Raw genomic sequence first — 24858 nt, forward strand, 5'->3', positions numbered from 1 at the left:
ATCGGCGTTTTGCCCGCGTTAGCTCAAAATGCGTGCGGCGTTGGTGACTGTTGCCGGAGCCTCTGATATAAATAGGCACTTGGTGCCGCAGCTAAACGTCGCCTCTCTTCCCTCCCCCTCCCCCACGGCCTCTCGCGCGTCTGAAGAAGGCACGTTTGCTCTACATATATGGTGATTGTAAAGGAGAAAAGAGACGCCTACTTCTGCAGCCCTTAAGCGAGCACGGCGCAGAACGCGCGTTTGTTCTCCGCCGTGCGTTCACTCCCCGTGAAAGACGCGCCCCTCGCGCCCTTTCACTCGCACATACAGCGTTCGGCGGCGCGCGGCGACGATTTCATCTCCAAATGACGTCATACGGAACCTCACGGCGACGGCGACGCCGACGGCAGAAATCTGCTTTTGAGTGTCAATATAATTGCTATCGCAATAAAATGGTGATAACAGCATGGAGAATGCTAAAGGCAACGTTTATGATGAGGTTGGTTTCATCTTAAAGCCGTATGAATGACACACACTAATGTAAACGGAGCTTTGAGGCGAGTTCTATACTCCAGTTATTTTTTCTGCCACATGATACGCTGCTTTACTTTTTGCATCTGATCTAGTATTGCTTGTGGCAGATCGCTCTATGTGTGGCAGTTTTTTTCTTGTATGTGCACGCGTGTGCACCGCAGGTATTATATTCAGTGTGCCTTCTTATAATGAATTACTGGCGAGAGCATCGTCCGTCCATGTGTTTGTCTCAATGTCAAAGTAGCTTTTGCGCTGTGGTTTCTGCATTGAATAGGATGGTTGCACAATTTCAGTGCGATGAAGCGGTGCCGGCAGCCACTCATCACCCACAATAACAGAATCTGAGGAAAGGTATTTACAGATTATTCTTTAGGCGTCGGTGTCAATGAAGCTTAAAAATACTCGGTATACCTATGGGAGAAGGCATTCTATATTTTTAGGTAAAAGAAACGCCTCTGGAAAAGGTATTTTGATAGTTCACACCAACATACCGTTAAATTATGTAGTAGGATAGTTAAAATTGTGATTTTGATTAGCGGGGGGCCCTATTGCCGAGGCATTGTAGATTGGGGGCAAGCATGCGGTGGCGACAGGCTCTGCATAAAAGATCATAGTGTCGTTGGCTGCGTCGTTAAGCGACCGAGATCAATATTGCTGAAATTATTACAGGTGGGACAAGGAGCAAGCAGCAGCAATCACTTACTACTGTCAGTTCGAGGTTCATGCCGCTGTCGAGGGGGCTTTCTGTGCTTCACGACAGGTCGGTGGGAAAAAATTGTTGGAACAACGTTGGGCCTCAGCTTTTTTTTCCAAGTTCTTGTAGTATGCGCGGCTCAAATTCGTCTTCAGTGAAATGTAGCTAGAACATTTATCGAAGAATTAATCACTCAGGCAGGATGAATAAAACGCCCTTTATACAAGTAGAAATGCCTAATACACTGCAGTGGTAACCATTATTGCCTACATAATATTTCCTGCATTGCTACATCATAACCATAATCATTATTTATTGCTCAACTTCGTAATCAAAGCGCATTGATACAATGACATCGGCTCGAGTTACAGGATGGAAAAGGTTTACCCACAGAACAAAACCGAAGAAAGGTGATTTAACGCATTCGCTATTAAGGCAAAGATTCCCGGCCTCCGTCTAGAAGTCGATATCAACAGCAAGGGTGCGCGATCATGTGAACACCTCCTGCACATTGCCTGTATCCGTGAGACAACCACATAATAATCGTCACCCACTCACGCATGCATGGCAGCCCAGTTCAAAGCAAATTCAAGAACTGAAAAAAATTACCAGGTGTCCTTAGCTATTGCCTAAGAGACTCGAATGCGAGTCTTGTAAAATCTACTGTAATTCACCTCAATCCACACTAATCCACCTTCATGCACCTTATTCGACGTTAACACACTCTAACCCTCTTTAAAACACCTTGATAGAACTTAATCCACCTCAATGTACCCTAATCGTCCTTAATCCACATTATTCAACCTTAAACCACCCTAATCCTCCTTAATACACTTTAATCGACCTTAATCCATCTTAATCTTCCTTCAAGCACGTTAATCGACGTTAATCCACCCTAATCCAGCTTAATACTCCTTAATCGACCCTAGCCCTCCTTATTTAACCTTAATCCCCCTTAATCAACTTTAAACACCTTAATACAATCGTTAATCAGTCATGAATTTACTTTGCTAATCATTAATAATTTATTATACACGGCTGGACATGATTTGACTCGCTTCTGGCCTTCATTAGGTCACGTTACTTTCTGTACCTCAAACGCTCACTTTGAAACATATCCAACTAAGGGTCTCGCCTTAAAATGTGGACTAGCTGGCGCTCATCACCTGCAATACCATGGGTATACTTGCCGCTATTTTATTGGGCCCTGCATTCATTGTATTTGTGACTGACACACACATCGAAGTAAGCTGTAAATAGTTCCTCTACAAGCTGCTATTTCGATTTTCAGTAAAACAGGCAACGGATGCTAACAATCACGAAAAGTGCGATCGAGAGGATGTATCTTCAGGTATATCTGTTCAGTGGAAAGCAGAATCTATAGTGCTGCATTTCCGATTGAATAAGATTTGACGACGTGCGAGGTGATGGAGTCCCAGCAGAATAATCAGCATTCTCAGGAGAACCCCATTTTTATGCAACGTACAAATTGCCGCAGCAAAAACGCGAATGAGCAGGCCGGAAGAATTGAAAAAATGCAGCATTAGGGGATGCTTTGATATGAGCAATAAGAAAGGCGTCTTACCTCGCAAACAATACTGTTCCTTGTCGGGACAAAGTTCTTCCGGCCAATGTTGTGCAGCCACTGCTTCTTGCGCAAGCCATAACGCTTTCCTTGTGGTATCGTAAAAACTGCATAGCCATCATCACGCTTCTTGCTGCAGTTATATGCGCAGCAGCACGGCATAACGCCAGCAGACAGTGCTCGAAACAGCGTGCAATGTTAGCGCGCAACGTTCTCTATATGCTGAGCCAGCCGAGCTGAGGTGCAAAATGGCGCGAACGAAAAAGCAAAACGCAAGCTCCGCTCGTTTCCAAGCGCAACGGCAGGGAGACCAATCATCGTGCAGGTAAACGCGCCCAAGGCCGTCTGTCGCGGAGGCGACTCGCGAGGGGCGAGGAGGAGGCGAGGAGGTCGCGCGCCAGCGGCAAAGTACAAAGAGTGGCGGTACTTTCCTACATCAAGGGACTTTACAAGAGCGTTCGTTCCCGACGCGCGCTCTCTTGCTCTCTCGTCCGTAGCTCTGGTTTACCCGAATGATCCCCCAGTGCTTCGCCCACTCATCATCATTCACGTCGTGGATATGTGGTAAATTTTTTTTTTTTTTTTTTTTGTCAAGAAAAACTTGAAAAGTGAACTTGCTGGACAACCTGTATTTACAACCATTAAGAAACTGATAGCATGCAAGGCTCTGTGAAATAACTCATGTGCTGTGAGTGTGCCTATGTGATTGTGATACAACGCTGCCTCCTGTGCCCAGGAGGAAATGACACAAGCTCTGGCCACCATGCGGGTTGACTATGACACGGTGCAGCTCAAGCAGCTGGCAGACACCAACAACCGGCTGCTCATCAAGCGGCGACAGCAACGCAACACCTGAAGCTGCTCTGACTGACCATCGAAGCTGATGTGGGAGCATGCTCCATCTCACTGTTTCAAACTGTGCTCCCATCAGGAAATGAGGCTTCCATTTGGCATGACGTTAAGTGTAGCATAAGCACATAATGTGCGGTTTTATCCTGGATTTGTGGCAAATTTGCTTATCATATGTTTGGTTACCAAAGTTTTAGGGAATAAGTGATTTTCGGTCTTGAATGACCAAAAACCAAGTGCCTGATTATCGTTGGGGCGTTTTGTATTCTATGCAGATAAAATTCTTCTTTTCCACAACCCAAAAATTGTCCTTCATACTAAATATTTCCACTAAAATGACATGTTGCCTTTTGTAGTCCATGGGAATGAAAAAGGATGTCCACATTGTACAGTCAAACCTCAATGTAACAAACTATTTTCATTTTTAGATTATAGTTCTCATGAAAACCGTGATTTTTTTTGCGCTTTAACAAAGTAATTTTGTGATATAGGTTCGATTTAACAAAGTTTTTGGCCATTTCAAGCATGTACATGGAGCCTGTATGGCTGTTAAACCTAGCAAAAATCTATAAAAATGGCAGCCAAGGCAAAAGCTATTTGCAAGCATCCTTACATGTGCCAAGTTAAAGCTGCAAAAATGGCATTGAAGCATGCATGCAGGGACTCGGTGTGCAGGACACACCACTGTGCCATTTATCACACTGGTAAACAACTTGCAGAGGGGCACACGGCAGCTCAAAACACTCAGAGAAACAAGAGAGCTGATGATTCCTTCAGCGCAAGGGGGGTTGGATGGGGATGAATTTGCGGTAATGGGATAAAGCATGTGCCGGGGGCAGTCGACGCGCCCATCTGCCCTCTTCCCCTAGCGCGTGCATCTCCTCCTCTGTCCTTGCTGTGGCTGCTCATGACTGTCCATACACGGGCCACACGCCATATCTTGAAGGTTATCCGCAGCAACAAGCCGAGATTGCTGGTGCCTTAATGTGCATTCAATTCCCTCGTCTAGTATTGGTGGTCACATAATCTCAATTATCTGAGACACGGTGTGAAGCAATTGCTCGAGTTATGACAGCGAATGTTCAGTGGTCATCAAGTGAGATCTGTGCATGTTTACCTGAGCGTGCATAACACCGATAAAACTAAGAACCCTACTTCATGTAGTTGACTCTTTGCTGACGCCATCCATGCTCCGCCAGTGCGACATTTTTTCTCACAACAAATATCCATACTTTTTAAAGAAGCCTTCCTCTGTCTTTTCCTTCAACTTTTCCACTGCTCCTGCTGTCATCATCAGGGGTGGGACTCCTGTGCCAATTGCGCATTTTTGATACAGACGCAAATTCCTGCGCCAAACTGCGCCAAACACAGAAAATTGACCGAAATTGCACCACACTGCGCCAGAACGGCTTCGGCAGTGGCCGTGAACAGCGAGCGGATTCGTTCTCCGAAAGAGAGTGCAGTCAAGGGAAGTCATTCGCGTTACGCACACCGCGTGACGGCACCTCCCGCAGAGTTTCTCGTAATTTTCGCGCCTATAACACTGGATTTCTTGGGGCTTCCGGCAAGTGGCAGGCGCGCGTGCGGCCACTGCCGGCTGTTGTTTCTGCTGTCAAAATGGCTAGGGCGGCTGTATTTAAAGTGCACTAGAATGCATTTTAATGGGCCGAGCGGCGCAGCGCTCCCTATATCTGAGCCGTAAAATAAAGAAAAGCAGGCTTAGGGCCTGCGAGCGAACTAGATATTAGGGAGGCACACGCTGCCGCGGGCTCGGTGGGCGGCCGTCTCTGTCCCCAGGGCCAGTATACCATAAAAATATTTCAATCTGTTTTATGCCCACATCGGCGAGGCCCGAGACATTTTGACATATCGCGAACGGCTAATTGTGGATTTGGAATAAAAAGACACAGTTTCGCCCGAAAGGCGAAGCATCGATTGCGATAGCAAATTAGTTTACAGCTATACGAAGTAAATATAGTAGTTTTATCGGCCGTATAAACTTGTAAACATGCGCTTACTAACTAAATTAACAAGCATAGTGTCAGGCGAACACAAGCAAACATGATCACGTCTCACTCGATGACCGCGGAAACTGGCTGTCTAAACACTGGAGTGAGGAAGTGAGCGAATTGACCATCATGCTGCCTCTCGCCTCAGCTCGAGCTAAGCGGCGAAAACGGGGCGCACACAAAGCTATGAGTGCTCGCACTCTGCCTCCATCGCAGATCACTTCCAAGATAGGGCCCGCGCTATACACAGCAGCCGCCGGAGAACGCCCCCCTTCCCCCACGGCGACCGAAACGACGCGCTTCCTCCTTTGCGCGCACAAGACTGAGCCGCCATCGTCGGCTCACCCTCGCACGCTTTCACTAGCACATACGGCGCGCGGTGACGATTTTATCGCCCCTGGACTTTATACGGAACATCATGGCGACGACGACGGCAGAAATGCCCCTGGAGTGTCCATATAATTGATGTTACAATAAAAACAGATTGGAATAGTTTTACTGTGACGTGCCGTTGTGGCCTTCGGTTTCTATGGGCTCCGGGGCGGCGTAAGACGCATCCAGACACAGTGGAGACCAGGAAGGTACTGCCTAAGCCTTCTTCTTTATTGCTCGAGCCCCTCGCGAGCGCAAGCTCGGCGCCGATCTTTGTTGTTTTCTCAGCGCCAAGGCGCAAGGCACGTACGCACCAAGCGTCGTCTGCTTTCGCTCGTGACATGGCCGGGTTTTGAAACAAGTCATCCCGACTGTTTACAACGTTAAAAACACAACACATAACATTCGCAATGGTACAACAGGAATTAGCTAAACCATAAGCAAACTTAAACAGCAATCATACAACAGTAACTATTTACAAGGACAAGCTTTGTCGTCCCATTTTTACACACGTAAATAAATGTAATCACAGGCACTATACTGCACCACACACTTCACTGCATCCAAACAGCATCAGACACATGTACGGCTTAGTCCGATGCACGAGGTTGTTCCATCTCGGCAATTGGGCTCAGGTAGGGCTTCAATTTCTCCACATGCACAATGTCCGTTCCCATGTTATCGGCAAGTTCGATCTCGTAGTTCACGGGAGACAGTATGTTCACTACCTTGTGAGGGCCATTGTACCATGTGGTCGATTTAACACCGGAGGGTGGCTACTTAAGAAGCACTAGTTGTCCTCTTTCGAACACGTCCTTGTGGTGCTTGTTGAAGTAGTCCTTCTGTTTTTCTTGTGCCAGTCTGATGTATGCGGCCGCAAGTTCTCTAGCTTTTTTCAGTCTTTCGCTCACTACCACGCCATAACTGGAATCTTCTTTCAGTTCTTCAAGTTCTCGGCGGCTGTAAACAACGTCTAGTGGAAGCACTGGATCTCTACCATAAACTAAGAAGAATGGAGTTTGGCGAACCGTGTCCTGGTACCCAGTGTTGTAGCGAAATACAACATATCGGAGTACATCAGCCCACTTATCTCCCCCGGTGGTAGTCATGGCAATCATCTGCTTGATAGTCTTGTTAGCCCTTTCGCACAAGCCATTTGCTGCAGGATGATATGCGGTAGTGGCAGCATGTGTGATGCCACAATGTTTGAGGTAAGCTTCAGTAGATCGTGCCATCATTTGAGTACCGCGGTCTGTTATAATCGTGGCTGGGCATCCATGCTTCAAGACAATTCTGCGCTCAATGAACTTTTGAACTGTCGTGGCTTCTATATTCTTCAAGGGTTTTGCCTCAACAAACTTTGTGAGGTAGTCAATGGCTACGGTGATATATTTATATCCTCTAGAGTTCTTGAATGGCCCTACGATGTCCATCCCAACTGTATGAAAAGGGCTGTGCACTTCTATCAGTTGTAGTAATCCATAAGGCAGCGATGTCGACATCTTCATCCTCTGACAAAGGTCGCAGTGACTCACATAACGTTTGACATCCGTATAGAGCTTTGGCCAGTAGTACTTGGACCTCAGCGCTTCAAATGTTCTTCTGATGCCCATGTGGCCACCGTACCTTCCTTCATGCATTTCTCGAAGTGCCTCAGCCTGTCGCTGAGAAGGAAGGCAGAGGAGAAATCGACTGCTGACCGGACCTTGATCTCTCCTGTACAGTAGTACCTCATTGTGCATCAAAAATTTCTTTTGGGCCCGTTTCTGTTGCTTCTTTGTGCCCAATGCACCCTTAAGCAGATCCAGAACTTTAGTGCAGAATGCGTCCTGACGCTGTTCTTCACCCATGTTGCCACAGTATCGCAATGGTGGATAGGATACAGCAAGGATTTGGCCTTTCTCTGGAACAATGGGAGGTGTCCTTGAGACAATCTGGTGCGCTGTGCAGGATTCCTGATTTGTAGGTGACGTCAAAGTCGAACTCCTGCAAAATCAGCGACCAACGGAGGAGACGTTGGTTACCTTCCTTGTAGCGCAAAATCCAGCAAAGGGCGTGGTGGTCACTGACAACTTGAAATTTACGGCCTATCAAGTATGGTCGCAACTGTTCTAATGCCCATTTCACAGCAAGGGCTTCCAGCTCCGTCGAAGAATAATTGACCTCTGCGCCTTTAAGTGCCCCGCTCAACACTGGGCGATATCGTCGCTCTTCATCTTCTTGCAGCAACAGACCTTCTAAGCCGAGACGAGATGCGTCTGTGTGTACTTGCACCCTAAATTCCGTTCTCTCCGAGAATAGTTTGAGGACAGGCGGCTGACACAAAGCGCACTTTAATGTCTCAAAGGCCGCTTGCTGATCCTCTTCCCAGGAAAAAGCAGAATTCTTCTTTAGGAGGGATCGTAGAGGTGCAGCGGTAACGCTGTAGTTAGGGATAAACTTCCTGAAGTATGACGTAAGCCCCATGAATGACTGGAGTTCCTGTACAGTTCAATGAGGCCGGAACATCTGAACAGCTGCCAGTTTCGATGGGTCAGGACTTACACCATCTTGTGATGGTGACAACATGCCCAAGGTAATTAATAGCAGTGCAGAAGAAGAAACACTTCTGTGGTTTGAACTTCAAAGCTTCTTTCTGGAACCTTGAAAAGATGTCCCTAAGGTGCGAAACATGGCCTTCAAATGTCTGACTGAAGACTACGCAATCATCCATGTAGACGAGAGCATTGTCATACTTAATACCGTCAATGATTGTATCGACGGCTCGTTGACACGTGAAAGGAGCACCTTTAAGGCCAAACAGCATCCGTAGCAATTCGTAGAGACCCCAAGGTGTAACGAAAGCCGTCTTCTGTATGTCATCTGGATGCATGGCTATTTGATAAAAACCAGACACCAAGTCCATGACAGAAAAGTACTTGCTTCTGGTGAGCGCCTGCAGGGCATCTTCAATCCTTGGAAAAGGGTAAACAATATCTTCAGTCACTGCGTTGAGCCGTCGATAATCGACGCACATGCGTGTTGTCCCGTCTTTCTTCGCTACTAGGACCAGCGGTGAAGCCCAAGGACTCCGAGAAGGCCGGACTATGTTGGCATCGATGAGGTCCTTGATCAGACTCTTGACGAGGTCGCGTTGCGCAGGAGACAATCTGCGAGGTCGTTGGGAGATAGGCTTTGCATCCCTTGTTGGAATACAATGTTGCTCAACTTTGCATGAGCCTACATCCGACTTGATTGTGCGAAGCAAGCAGCATGCTGTGCCAACAACTCCTTCACGACTTGCAGCTCACTTGAGGATAACGTTGTGCCAACGTCAAAGTTTACGTCACCAATTTGGATTGAGCAATGCTGCAGGTCAACAACTGCATATGCTGGTGGTTCATCAAGATCCTCAGGAGAAGGCAGGCATGAAATTTGGAGGATCTGTTGACAGTCTTCCACAGAGAGTTCAATGTCCTCTATTCCCCCTGCTTCTTCTATGACTCCAACTGTCATCTGAGATGGAAGCACGATGGCTTGGGGTGAACAGTTCGTAAGCAAAACCTTGACTATCTTTTCGGATGCATCTGCAACCATGGGCTCCACAATGACCGAATAGCAGTCGTACAAGAGCTTTGTCCCTGTGATGACCATCACACAATGTTTATCTCTAGACATGCGATGCCAGTCCACTGGAACTTTCGCGATAAAGCAGGTAGTGTTTGCTCCCTAATGAGGTGGACCTTTTGTAACACCTGAGGAACAGACGTACACGGCAAAGCTTTATGAACCCCAGTCGAATATGGCTCTTGAGGCCCGTAGGAAGTCGTCGCCTAGAAGCAGTCCAAGCGCCTACCATACCTTCGCTCAAGTTGTTACTAGAAGCACTCCATCATGAGGTAACCGCTTAACCACGACAAACTCATGCTGCAATGTTTGGCCGTCGACTGTTACAACAGTTTTGACTTGACCCAAGTTTTCTAAGTGATGGCCGCTTGCTCCTACCAAACGCAGGGATGAAGGCCCAATAATAAGCTTGAGTCTCTCAACCAGTGCTGCTGTAATCAAACTTTTCACAGCACCTGAGTCCAAGATGCCTTTAAACGTTTGTCCGTTGATGATGGCAGGAACGGAAAAAATACCCGCTTCTGTAGAACAAGGCACCTGCTCAATCACTGATGACTGCTCACGGGCGTTGGCATCACCAGTTGTTCGTTTCCCTGCTCTTTTGGGCTAGCGGACTCAAATTCCTCCTGCCATTTCAAAAATTCTGCAGTTAGTGGCAGGTGACACTGTGTGACAAAATGTCCACTTCTAGAGCAGTTCAAGCATAGTTTATGAATCCTGGAGGTGTTCTCTTGAGATCTGTTAAAAACACATGGTGAATAATAAGTCGGATGCCTCGGAGGCGGCTTCACTTCATGTTCCCTTTGAGGTAGGTTTTTCTGTGGTAGCTTATATTCTGAGGAACCGCTTGACTCTATGCTCTCCTTGCGCTGACGATTCCGCATAGACTTCCGAGACGAACGCTTTACCAAAACGGGGCGTTCCGCGGTATGCGGTGTGGGAGGTTCAACCACAACCAGAACTTTAACGTTTTCTTCGGAATTGCTGATCTGGTCAAAGTGCAGAAAAGAGTCTATCATGTCATTTAGTTTCTCAAAATTCTTGTCAAAAAAGTGTTTCTTGGCCCTGTCTGAAAGCGTAGCCATGATGACCTGACACTTCTCCTTTTGCAATACTGGATAATTACATTGTTTCATGAGGTCCAACTTGCAGTAAGCAAAGTCTGTACACGACTCTCCAGCTCGTTGTGTAGCTCCGAACATTCGCTGCTTAGAGGTTACATCACAATCTATGTTGTAACGGTGACAGAACGCTGCCTTCACATCAACCCAAGTAGCGATATTGGCCATCTTTGCGTGGTGGCACATCCATGTGAAATCCTTAGGCGGGAGTCTGGAGATAATGAAGGGTATCGCGACCTCTTCATGAACGCTGAAGGTTCTGAACCAAAAATCAGCTTGATGAAACCAAGCGGTGACATCTTTCCCAAGATGCGGCAAGGAGCTAGCCGCGAAACTTGAAAGTCGGTCGCGAGCATCTTCACCCGAGCTGTTAGAGATGCATAAAGTAGCTTCGTCTTTAGCTTTGCCGCGTTGGTTTCCCGAGCAGCGCTGAAGATTTATCGACGCAGCGCTCGTCTCCCTACTCTGGCAGGATTTGGCGTCCGAGTCCTCACGCGTTTTCGACTCCAAGCGCTCGATGCGTTCCACAATTGGAGCGAGTAAGTTGCAAAAGAAGTCGTGACTTGCCTGCAACTGCGGGTCAAGAAGTGGCTTTGGTGCGTCGACTTCTTTGGCGGTGTCGTGTCCATCCGTAAACATTATTTTCAGTCCTTCCAATTCGCGCCGGAGCTGATCCACTTCGGTTCTTAGGGCACCTGCTTCGGACAAAGCGGTCCTGTAGGCTTCCACCCGGGCGGCGTCATCCAACTGTTCGAACACATCGATAGAACACTGGGCGATCGCCATGTTGGGTTTACGGAGCCGACGCTGTCCTGAAGTCAGTGGTTCGACCAAAGGAACGCGCAGCGAGCGACGACCCCACATCAAAAAGGAATAAACGTCTTCATAGCTCACCCCGAGCTGTTGGACGCCAAATGTGACGTGCCGTTGTGGCCGTCGGTTTCTATGGGTTCCGGGGCGGCGTAAGACGCATCCAGACACAGTGGAGACCAGGAAGAGACTGCCTAACCCTTCTTCTTTATTGCTCGAGCCCCTCGCGAGCGCGAGCTCGGCGCCGATCTTTGTTGTTTTCTCGGCGCCAAGGCGCAAGACACATACGCACCAAGCGTCGTCTGCTTTCGCTCGTGACATTTACGTTATACCAACCCAGGGTTGACTGCGGCTCTCTGGGTCTGCAGTGACATATGGTGACCTAGAAATTATGTTAGCGCGTAGATTGGACAGCATAATTTCAGTACATTTTCTGCTATCATCATGAGCGTCGGCGCAGGAATATAGAGTTCGATTGTAGTTCCACCGATGTTTTCGGCTTTACAGGAAAATAAACGCCGTGCCGCCGCTCGACCCACTCTCCCATATTCTAGTGCGCTATAGCTACAAAGCGTACGCGTGCTTTGTGTTGTTTTTTTCTCTGTTTCATCATGGTTTAGAAGTGTGCTGCGATATTCCATTATTCCACCAAAATTCAGATTGACCTGCTCCAAAATGAAATTTACTCTGCTCCAAGTTGCTCCAGAATGTAATTTTGTCTGCTCCAAACTGCTCCAAAATGCAATTTTACTTGCTCCAAAAATTGTTCCGAAATGCCTTTGGGCAGTCCCACCCCTGTGTCTTGCACGTGGCATCACGAGGTGGTTCAGAGCATGCATATACATGGAAAGAGCGTGGCAGACAGGAAATGTGATGCAAGAAACACATTTGTCCATCGCGTGTGCCACAATGCCCTCTGGGCATCACCACAATAGCCTCTTGACGACTGTAGTTATCTGTGACCCCCTGCAAAAGCATTGCAGAAACTGCAGCGTTTACCTTTCTACTAACGGTCGACGGTCCAGAGGGATAGAATGGCAGAGAGGAGGTAGGGAGAGCAGGTAGAGAATGGGTAGAACCGATGCAGTCTGAAAACGAGTGAATAACAGCCTTGCCACTTTTCACTCGTGGCAGCTCGCACACATGGTGGGAGGGGGAAAGGTGATGTAACAAAGCAAGGAGTCACTGCTACTAGACATGCCAGCATGTGTGGACAAACTGGATAAATTTTAATGCAAGGTATGGTACGTTTCTGCTATTTCTGAAAAATAAGCACCGTGCAACTCTGTCATACGGAGAACTGATGCAGGGCCTGCAGATGCAAAGCCACATTAAAGCATCAAGGCGACGCTACAGAAGGGGCGGCACGTCAAATCAATACTTCTGCGCCTGCCGCGGTAGCTTTGCGACTATGGCATTTCTTGAGATTGTGGGTTCCGCCACTACGACATGCCTGATAATCCCATTGTGGTTTTTGCACCTACAACTCCATAATTTATTTAAAGTTCAACATTTCTGCCGCGATGTGAAGTTCAATGTGAGGCAATGACAATGCTACCATTTGAGATTATGTATGAACAGTGGCACACAACAACACCTCACGCAGACACGTCTCACTGTGTGTTCTGTGTACTGTGCAGACAAACAGCAGTGGTGCATGCAAAGTAATGCTTGGCATCAACTCGTCACTCTTGTATTGCACTAAATGCTGAAGTAATCAAACATTAACCGTCAACATCACTGTTAATTATTGTAAATCATAGCAAACAGCTTAGAAAGCTTCACTTATATCGATTTCCCACAGTGCATGGGATTTTTACGCCTTTGTTTTTAATTTGTGGGCAGCATCTGATGACGGCTGCAGGCACTAAGCACAGTCAGTCCAAGATTTATGACACCGTGAGCCACACCAGTGCATTGCTCTGGGCACCATCTGCACAGCCCGAGCTGGTGCTCATAGCCGTGTTATTATGGCCCGACCTTCTTGTAATTTGTTTATTAGTGCTTATTGGCAATATACTATTCACCAGGAATGTCCTTGCAGTTTGTGTAATTATTCTTACTGCTGGAACTTCAAAAGCCTGGAATTAACAAACTTTGTGATTTAGTGAAGTTTTTTGCTGCAAGTACAACTTTGTAATATCGAGGTCTGGTTGTAATGTGAAGTCATTTACAGCTAAATGATGAGTTCAGGGTTGGGCCACCTACACCAGAACAGCTTTTGCATGGGCAGGCACCTCCAAAACGTGAGAAACAGAGCAAACAACAAGGACAACAGTTAGAAGAGGACAAACACAAAGGCCCTAATTTTTGCACACAGTTTTCACCTTATGGAATCACACCAACCAGCCCAATTCTCAGCCATGATGCAATCTCCTAAACATTCAAAAGTTATGGCCTCTATGATTGCAGGCGCGCCACCTTGTTGGTCTCGGAGGTTGTGTAAAATCATAACCCCTCCGAGAATGAGTGGCGGCTGTTCAACATGTAGTCGGAGGAGTTTCTTCCCCCACCACACGTGTGGGTCACCAGCAAGGCATCTGCTGCACAAGCCAAGCTTGGAGCTTCTTCCACCCTTACAGCAAAATTGTATACAGTTGACTGGTTGTTGTCACAGTACCAAACCTTGTTTTTGGCGTGCAGATGTAGTGTAAATGCCAACTGCATCAAAATTTTGCACCACGTAAAAAACAATGCTTCAGATAGTTCACACATAGAGCAGCCTCTGTGCAAAATTTTATGCTTGAAATACGAGTGGATGCATCAGAAAAAGATATCAGAAATCTAAATGTTTCTCACTGAAGCTCAAAAGAACACTGCCATTACTGCGTGCTGAAAGTGACATACAACTTGAGCCATAAAAATCCAGCGCCCGTGTCTTCCCTTGTCCCATTCCTGTGTATGAGCGAACTGGTCTCGCACGTCTGCAAGGCTTGTACACCGTTGTGCATCCACAATGTCATTCTTTTTTGTTACCACGGCAAAGCTTTTAATGCTGCTAGTAGCACTCAAAAACGTTCCGCAGTCGAACCCACCTATAACGATCCCATAGATTATAACTACCACATTTCAGGGCATTTCTGATTATCCGATCATATGAAACTGCTTCCAGGTATAATGGCAGTTTTTCAAATCGCCGTACTATTAGAACAAATGCTTCGAACCCAGTCACGGTAAAAAGTGGGTGCACGTGACGTATCAAAGCACAGAAGCACGACCAAATGGGATGCGCGCTGCCGCTCAAGTCCAACCGCGACAATGATCCAGTCTTCAAGATGAGCGAGCAACTGCTGTACGCAAATTTTGGAATCCACGAAGATGGGCGCTCTCTTTGGAAGCATTCTTCTAGGGAGCAGGCGTATAGCATAAACAGCTCCAATTAGTGCAGTAAATGTTATGAAAGCTGTAAATTCATAAAACAGACAGCCTATCCAATAAAAATAAGAAACCTGCAGCCAAGAGCGACATGAAAAACCAGCTGAGATGGTGGCACTATTCTACTTGTTCCCACTTGTGACAGCACAAGTGGAACACTCGTGCTGTCACATGGTAGTGACTAATAAGCTCACGAAGGTTTGGGTTATTCACATTTCAAAGGATGAGTGACGGTTGTATAAATGTGTAGCGGTAGCAGCGTCGGCGTCGCATGAGAATTACGTAGACGCTCGCGTCTACATGAGGCATGAGCGGCTCGCACGCTCCGGCACGGGCTAGCTTTTCGAAGAAGATTAAAAATGCTACACTAAGAGATCGAGTGTCGGTTTTCTCTCTCCCGCGAGAGCCCGAGACTTTACTGGTCTACGTGGTCGCTCGTCGCCACAAGTGCGACACCTTCCTCTGCCTATACGAATGATTTAACTAGCGGACATGCTTGCGACACATGTTGCATCTGATCAAACAAACTGGGACCTTGTTCTTCCATTTGCGACATACGCGTATAACACCACTACGCAAGTCACAACCGGGTTTTCCCCCTTCTTCCTTCTGTATGGTCGCCAGCCGTCGCACACTATCGACACATTGCTGCCATACGCACCAGATGCCTCAGAGTGCACGCCCGTGTCAGAAGCCGCCCGTTACGCTGAAGATTGCCGCCAACTAGCCAAGCGCTTTAATACGGCCGACCAACAACGCCAGAAAAACGCCCGCGATGACGACCACCCTTCTGTCGCAACATTCGCTCCTGGAGCACTTATCTGGCTTCATGTACCACCCTGCGCTCCTGGCTTGTCATCCAAACTGCTTTCCAATTATCATGGTCCCTACCGCGTCGTCGAGCGTACCTCCCCCGTAAACTACGTCATTGAACCTCTTACGCCACCAGGCGACCGTCGTCGACGTGGACGCGATGTTGTTCACGTAGACCACCTCAAGCCGTACTTCGACCCTCTTGTCCCCACCTGTTAGATCGCCAGGATGGCTCTACCTTTCTCAACAGGGGCAATTATAATGAAGAGAATGACATCCCGGGCTGAGCCATCATCATCACGAGGAGAAGGCACGAGATCGGCGTTCGAACACCACCATCTTGTTCTCCCTGCGTACTGTTCTGAGCTACCGCCTGTTCGTTGGACTCGCGCATAAACCACTGTTACATCCTTAACGATTTACGCACGCACTTGCTGCCTCCTGTCACATGCGCACCGAGGAGCCTAATAAGGTACTGGCAGGTGTACTCACATATATGAAAACTGCCAAGGAAAGCAGTTGCCCTAATCAAGGCAAGCTCTTTTTTTTTCTTTTTTTTTCTTTCTATATTACACTTTTTATTTTACAAGATACGCACAATCTGTATGGTCCCATAGCCAATGGCTAGTACGGGGCCCATTTAGAAATACGCACATAAGAAACTGTCATACAATTTGGTATAAGTGTAGTCAATTTGGTTAACAAAAAATACAAGAAAATACAACACTTAGATTTGCTACAGTACTTAGATTTGCTAATAAAAACATGTTGTATAGGCATTAGTATTAATCTATTCGACAGGTTAATAAAGCGAACAGGAAAATTACACCACTTTGCAAAAGACACATGAAAACCTTGATAAATAATAGTTGTACACGGTCTAACAAAAATGGAACGTAAATATCTATAAGTTTAGGAAGCAGAGCGAATTACTTCGAAGTAGTAATCTTTCATTGCTCTCAGCAAGTTCTGCGAGTTCTTAATATAATGCGAAATGCCATTTCAGACTTTCGCACCAACATACTGTAGCAGTCGTTTGCCATAGGTGTTTTTTATTAGTGGAATATTTAAGTTACCAAAAGTTTGGTTCCTGGTGTGGTGCACAGAGTAACGAAATAGGGAATGGCTCGTTGTGTCTTATACATTGTTAATACATGTGGCTAATCTTAATTCCCGTACAAAAGCAAAAGGCAAGATTTTTAGCATAGAGAACAGGCGTTTGCGTGGTTCGCAGTATCGCGAGAAAGTTATCGTACGTATAGCTCATTTTTGCAAACATCTTACTTGTTCAAGGTAGGAATTATATGTCAAACCCCAGGATTCTAAACAGTACAAAAGGCGGCAGTTCACTAGAGTAAAGTACAAAATGCGAAGTACTAAAGCGTCAGAATATTCACGAGCTCGCACAAGGGCATAACAACTTGAAGCTAATTTAGAACAGACAGCATCTATCTGAAGCTGCCAATTTGAGCTGCTATCTAGAAGGGCACCAAGGTAAGAGAAGGAATCAGTACATTTGATGGGGCAATTATTAGTACTGTTACGTTTAGTTTTGTGGGCACATCTTTCTGTGTTCGATTTCACACAAGGCGACAAGCAGGCTTCACTCCCGTGTCCTCGTGCTCGCCACAGAATTGACACCGAATCTGCGCACCCCATTCGGCAAAAGCCTTACTGCGTTTCTTCAACAGAGAGGACAGTTATCGCAGAACAGGTGAAAGATATGCTACGGAAAAGTGTTGTTCAAGAGCCCTCTGTCCGTGGGCAGCACCAGTAATCTTAGTAAAGGAGAAGGATGGATCGTGGCGGTTCTGCGCTGATTACAGGAAACTGAACGCGGTCACCAATAAAGATGTGTATCCGCTTCCTACAATTGATGATGTCATCGATTGTTTACATTCCGCTGGCTACTTTTCATCACTGGATTTGCGATCAGGAGGTGCTGGGCAGATACCCAGCACCTCCACCACAAAACTGTTACACTTAATGTTGAACCGGCTTTATTTAAAGATTGATGGTGAAGTAAAGATGGCGTCCAGAGGTTGCGCCAGCTAACGTCTTCCTCCTCTTCTTCTTGCCCGGCTCATGCCATAGCAATACGTAGTAGCATATCATTATGTGGAGTAGCTTTAGTTCAGGAGTGGAATACCATATATTTTGTTTTATTGGGATTTATGGTAAGCTTGTTAGCAGCAAACCAATCAGCAAGTTTGGGTAGTTCTGTATGCATTTTTTCTTCTATATCAGAAATATTATCACCGTTAATAATTTGGGCGGTGTCGTCGGCATACATAAGCATTTCAGCGGTGGTTAGTACTTGTGGTAAGTTCAGGCGCGGATCCAGGGGGGATGTCCGGATGTCCTGACCCCCCCCTCAGATTTCTGCATCGCCCCCCCCCCCCCCCCCCCCCTGCTGACACGGGGACGGCCCTGTCGCAAAAAAATATGGCCACCAGCATTTTTCAAAAGTATTTTTCGCGAATACCAGTGGTAGCAGCCATGTAGAAGTAAAGCTAGCTCGCTCACAAGCTTAGTTATATTCCGTAGGGGTGTGGTGTCGCGAAGTTGCCGTAGTTATTGTTTCTCATGAACACCTTGGACCTCCTGGCGCCGGCCGTGCCTTACTCGTCCCGTCGGTGGCGTCGAATGAACGAGGGGACGTCCCTTTTGCCAAGCACGCCGATGTCCGCGCGAGCGCCTTCGCGCCTGATCAACTTAGTTCCCCATTGGGGTGTCATCGGTTGCCTCATTTGCTGTCATCGGTTCCGCGACCAACCTGCTTAATGAAAGAGATCTCTCGCTGAAGTGTTCATATATATATATATAACAACTAACAGCCTAACTAAGAACTACGCATAGACAACTTTTTTTTTAACTGTAGCACTCATTGTGATCACAGTTACACGTTGACAATATCCAGTACGAGCACAGTACCGTTCGTACGCTACAAGTTTTTCATTGTAACTTCGCAGTTTTATTGTCGTACATTAAGCATAGGAGGCTCAAGCCCACCGGATCCGTTTATCTGAGTGGGCGTTCTCGCGGAGCGGGGCGAAGCCTCGAGCATGGGCTGCGAAATGGGGGAGCGTGACGTCAGCGGCCAACGCCAGCGCGCGGGCCTAGGATGGCGTCGCGTGGTTAGAGAAATGGGAGCAGATGCGCGCCTTGTGTAAAAGGATGACGTCGCGTGGGAAACAAAACATGAAGACGCTGGCTCGCGCTCACGGCTACTACGCTACATCGTTCTTCTTGTAGGTGGCGTCGTGAGTCTTCACACGCGGTGATTCGCATATCGTAAACAACTAGCGTAGTGGTTGCCGCGTTGAAACGAAGGTGTCTCAGCCGAACACAAAGAATCTTCTTAAGGAAATCAAGGTGTCCCAACAGAACTCCAAAGCCGGACCCGTGCTTACGCATTTATAACGAACCTGCGACAGACCATCCCAAATTTTATTTTAAGAAACAATACAGGCTGATATACCGGGTGTTCAAAATTAAGCTTTATGGTTTTCTTAAAATTAGGCACTGGGAGGCACGTGAAGACCACCTGCGCAAATAAGTTGTGTGGCCAGGGGGACACAAAGTGAGATAATTATCGCTGTCAGCAACCGAATTAACTAAAATTGAATAATTAACTTTTTATTGACTGCAGTAAGTGTGTATGTTTGTATTCAAAAGTTAGAGGCAGTCGTGTTTCTGCACAGTTTCACTTGGAAGAATTCGTCTAGCATGTCTATGCTCCGATATATCCAACTCCAAATTTTAATTGTCGTTCGCATGATTACGCATGCAAGAGAGTGAGGATCAGCGCAAAGCTCCTCCCTGATGTGACGCGGCTGTTGGGTGCAGCGTTTAGTCTGACAACGCGGCGGAGGCATTGGCAAAGATAATAACTGCCCCCCTTCCCCTCACGGCTGGCGAAAAAAAAAAAATCGAAGAACCCGTAACCGCTGTCGTAACACGCGACCGCGCAGCCTGTAAAGATGGCGGCAGCTGCCATGCCGAGATAATGGCGCGAGCGGAGAAGCCGGAGGCCAGTGCGCGTGCGTAATGGTGACTAGACGACCGGGCATGGTCCTTGTTTGGGCTACGCAAATAAAGTGACTGCTGATTTACAAGTATTGTAAGCTTTATTGAAATCAAAAGCAACAACTGCACCATCAACAGCAGAAACCTTTTTAGCTATGCTAACGAATATTTCATACTGCCGCTTTAACTTTGGTGTTGTCATGCACAAATCTCATGACAACACTTCACCCATCAAGATGTCAATGCCCTAAAAATGTCCAAAATGCCTCCCTTCCACAGCAACGCAAAGCATAAACCGCTCTCGCGTCGAGTCGATAACTCTGCGCAGTGCAATTGAAATTTGGAGTCGGATATCTCGGAGCACGAACACGCTAGAATAATTCTTCCGACTGATACTGTGTAGAAACACGACAGCCTCTAGGTTTTCAATACTGTGAGCGCATTTTGCGCATATCGTCGTCGTCATCTGTACAAACGACTCATCATCTTGTGTGAGCGCTATTTGTGCATATCGTCGTCGTCATCTGTACATACGACACATCATCATCTTTTGTCTCGTGCGGTGCTTCGTCTCTGACTCGGGCGACTGCTCGGAAATAAAGGCATCGCATCGGTCAACGTCTCACAAGTGGTGGAGGTGCTGGGTAGGTGAAGGAGAGCGACCAGAGGAGGTTGTGTACGGTCCGGGAACGGAGGAATCTGGTCCAGGTGTCCTGTCTCGCTCAAAGTTGGCGTAGCCGCGCCTGTCACCTGGGTGACGCCCGGGAACGTAGTAATCCAACCTAGGTGCGCTGTCTCGCTCAAAGGTAGCATAGCCCCGTCGTTCATCCTGCTGACGCCGACGGCAGTAGCGAGAAATGTGGCCGCGAATACCGCAGTAGAAACAAACCGGGCGCGACGACCGCCACGGAGAGTAGTACGGCTGCGCCGGTATGTGTCGTCAGTGTTTCGCCTGCCACATCTTCCGCGTATTGTACGCCCGCAGAAGGCCACACTGGTGCTATTAAGGCCACCTTGAGTGCAGATCTCAATCCGGCCCAGACCAATGCACTCCTCACCATTTTAATGAAGCATGAAGCTTGTTTTGACGTTTCTTCGCGAGGCCTGGGTCAGACCACTGTAACTACTCATCGAATTGAAACAGACGGCTCTCGCATCATTCGCCGTCGCCCGTACCGTGTGTCACCTTCGGAGCGAAAAGTTATAGAAGAACAAGTGAACGACATGCTGACACGCAACATTATAAGGCCTTCAGCAAGCCCTTGGTCTTCTCCTGTTGTGCTTGTTAAAAAAAAAAGGATGGTTCTGTGCGCTTTTGCATCGATTATAGGGCGCTCAACAAAATTACCCGTAAGGATGTTTATCCAATGCCTCGTATTGACGATGCTTTGGATACCTTACAAGGTGCCGAGTATTTCTCGAGCCTCGACTTGCGCTCCGGATATTGGCAGATTCCCATGCATGAGCCAGATAAAGAAAAGACTGCGTTTGCTACACCTGATGGCCTTTTTGAATTTAACGTGATGCCTTTTGGATTGTGCAATGCACCAGCTACGTTTGAACGTATGATAGATACAGTACTCCGTGGCTTAAAATGGAAGACCTGCCTTTGTTACTTGGACGACATTGTCATCTTTTCGTCGAGTTTCTCCCAGCACCTACAACGTCTAGACCAAGTTCTCGCGTGTCTAGCAAAAGCTGGTCTCCAACTCAATACTAAAAAGTGTCGCTTTGCAAGCCGAAGCATTAAAGTATTGGGCCACGTCGTCAGTAAGCATGGCATCCAGCCTGATCCCGATAAAATCGCTGCAGTACTGCAATTTCCGCCACCAACCGCTCTTAAAGAACTCCGCAGCTTTCTAGGACTGGCGTCCTACTTCCGCCGCTTTGTCCGTGACTTCGCCACCATCGCCGCTCCTCTACACAAACTTCTGACTTCGAGCGCGTCCTTTGTGTGGTCGAACGACTGTGAAGCCGCCTTCCAGACCCTCAAACGAGTTCTCACGTCAGGGCCCGTGCTCCGTCATTTCGATGCAACGGCCCCGACTATTCTACACACTGATGCCAGTGGGCATGGAATTGGCGCTGTCCTGCTGCAGCGGAATCAGAAGTCCGAAGAGCAAGTCGTGGCTTATGCAAGTCGTGCTCTTTCTCCTGCTGAGCGCAACTACACGATTACAGAACAGGAATGCCTCGCCATCGTGTGGTCAATACAAAAATTTCGTCCCTATCTCTACGGCCGCCATTTCACAGTTGTGACCGACCATCATGCTCTCTGTTGGTTGTCGTCCCTGAAAAACTTGTCTGGACGCCTCGGCCGTTGGGTACTGCGCTTACAGGAATATGACTTCACTGTCACGTATAAGTCCGGCAAACAACATCAAGATGCCGACGCTTTGTCGCGCTGCCCGCTGTCCCCAAACGCCCATGCTTCACCTTCGGTATGCACGTCACCATCTAGCCACACGTCTCAGCGCACGCCCAGTAGCCCGGGACAGTCAGTTGCCTCAGTTGACTTTCTCCCGTCTACTGACCTCGTCTCACTCCAACGTACTGACCCATACTGCCGTACGCTGATCGACCGACTTACTGGCTTGGCACGACCCCCCAACAGTCGCTTCAGACGACAACTTTCGCGTTTTAAGCTTCAAGGTGGAGCGTTATTTCGATCAATCTACCATCCTTCCGGTAACCGGTGGGTGCCAGTAATACCTCGCTCACTTCGACTCCAAGTATTGGAAGCATTTCGCGACGACGCGACGGCTGGCCACTTGGGCTTTCATAAGACCTACGACCGCATCAAAACGCGTTGTTTCTGGCCGGGCCTTTCCACCTCAGTCGACAAATACGTTGGCTCCTGCGCATCATGCCAACACAGAAAACGCTCGACATCCCTTCCAGCCGGTCCTCTGCAGCCTCTACCATGCCCGTACACCCCCTTCGAAATTGTGGGCATAGACTTGTATAGACCCCTCCCACTCACGCCCGCTGGTCACCGCTGGATCGTTACCGCAGTGGATCATCTAACGCGCTACGCTGAGACAGCGGCTCTTCGCTCTGGTACTGCCTCCGAAGTCGCCGAGTTTTTCGTGCACGGAATCGTTTTGCGCCACGGCGCACCTCGTGTCCTCCTGAGTGACCGTGGCAAGACGTTCCTATCGCATGTCCTCCGTGAAGTCCTTCAGGCCTCGGACACCATCCATAAGACCACATCATCGTACCATCCGCAAACAAATGGTCTTACGGAGCGTTTTCATCGAACTTTGTCTGACATGATGTCAATGTATGTTCGACCCGATCACACCAACTGGAACACCATCCTACCTTTTGTGACGTTTGCGTATAATACTGCCGTCCAACGTACAACCAATTACAGTCCCTTCTTCCTGGTGTACGGTCGTGCGCCGTCTTTCGTCTTGGACACTACACTCCTTTCAGCACCTGCTGCTCCATCCGCGTCTCTTCCTGAGGAATTTGCCGCTCGCCTCTCCCGGTGCCGTGAACTTGCCCGCGCCAACACCGCTATACCATTCAGGACAAAAGGAAAATTCGCTATGATGCGACGCGTCGCGTTGCTTCGTTCCGCCCAGGCGACGAAGTTCTTTTGTGGAGACCTGTTCGCGCACCGGGGCTCTGTGAAAAATTTCTCCACAGATATCTCGGCCCCTACACCGTTTTGCAACGAACTTCGGCCGTTAACTACAGCGTCACTCCTGTCAGCTCAGCTACTGACCGCCGCCGCCGCACTACGGAAATCGTTCACGTATCTCGCCTGAAACCCTACATTCGCCGTACCTACCCTTTCTAGTTTGCGGTCTTGCTGACCGCTTTCCTGAAGGGGGGAAGTTAGTGTGAGCGCATTTTGCGCATATCGTCGTCGTCATCTCCACAAACGACTCATCATCTTGTGTGAGCGCTATTTGTGCAAATCGTCGTCGTCATCTGTACATACGACTCATCATCATCTTTTGTCTCGTGCGGTGCTTCGTCTCTGACTCGGGCGACTGCTCGGAAATAAAGGCATCGCATTGGTCAACGTCTCACAATACAAACATACCCACTTACTGCAGTCGACAAAAATAATTGTTCAATTTTAGTTAATTGGGCTGCTCACAGCGATAATTATCATCTCACTTTGTGCCCCCCTGGCCACATAACTTATTTGCACAGGTGATCTTCGCGTGCCTCCCAGTGCCTAATTTTAAGAAAACCATAAAGCTTAGTTTTGAACAACCTGCATGATCAGGCACAGCCGCCAAGCACATGGCTGTATTGGGTAACGTCCTTTTCCTATAAGCACGGAGAAACCGTACCTGGCTTCGCTACAGGTCTTCTTCCTCTTTCTGGGGTTTTACGTGCCAAAACCAGTTCTGATTATGAGACACGCCGTAGTGGAGGGCCCCGGATTAATTTTGACCACCTGGGGTTCTTTAACGCGCACTACAACGCAAGCACACGGGCGTTTTTGCATTTCGCCTACATAGAAATGCGGCCGCCGCGGCCAGGATGCGATCGCGCGATCTCGTGCTCAGCAGCGCAATGCCTGAACTGACTGAGCCACCACGGCGGGCTAGATGGCGCGAGGTAACACTCGTTTTCATGATGACAGTGGCGGCCGGGGAATAAAAACAGCGCGAACTTCTTGGCAATAAATACAAAAAAAGAAGAAAAAAAAAGTGATTTGCCCTCTCAAGCCTTGTAGGCTACAGGTGCTGCTCTAGCCGTATAAAACGCGGGTTTATCGTGAGCAGAAACGGTGAATTTCGGTAAATGATAAAGGCTACTATCATCATCATCATCATCATCATCATCATCGACAGAAGCTGACCCCCCCCTCAGAAAAAACCTGGATCCGCCCCTGGGTAAGTTGTTTGTATATAGCAAGTACAGCAACGGACCTAATACAGAACCTTGTGGCATACCTGTTTGTATGGATTGAAGGGAAGAAGTAATGTTATTAACAGTTACCGTTTGTTGATGACCTTTAAGGTAACTCCGAGAAATCCCATATAGTGTCGCGGAAGCCATATTTACATAATTTGTAAAGCAAGATTTCGTGGTTGATGGTATCAAATCCTTTTT

At 47.8% G+C, this 24858-nt stretch overlaps 1 protein-coding gene across 3 annotated transcripts in view; it reads left to right on the plus strand.

Annotated features, from left to right (window-relative positions):
* The window catches only part of LOC119461843 (MAP kinase-activated protein kinase 2), a 329640-nt gene extending 325694 nt beyond the window's left edge, over positions 1 to 3946 (plus strand). For all 3 annotated transcript variants that reach the window (XM_049672746.1, XM_049672747.1, XM_037723215.2), the window contains one exon: positions 3529 to 3946. In XM_049672746.1, coding sequence (XP_049528703.1) covers positions 3529 to 3648 — 120 coding nt within the window. In that variant the 3' untranslated portion in view covers positions 3649 to 3946. The remainder of the gene's footprint in view (positions 1 to 3528) is intronic.
* The last annotated feature ends 20912 nt before the right edge of the window (positions 3947 to 24858 follow it).

Source organism: Dermacentor silvarum, chromosome 8 (genome assembly GCF_013339745.2).
Source record: "Dermacentor silvarum isolate Dsil-2018 chromosome 8, BIME_Dsil_1.4, whole genome shotgun sequence".
Classification (NCBI taxonomy): domain Eukaryota; kingdom Metazoa; phylum Arthropoda; class Arachnida; order Ixodida; family Ixodidae; genus Dermacentor; species Dermacentor silvarum.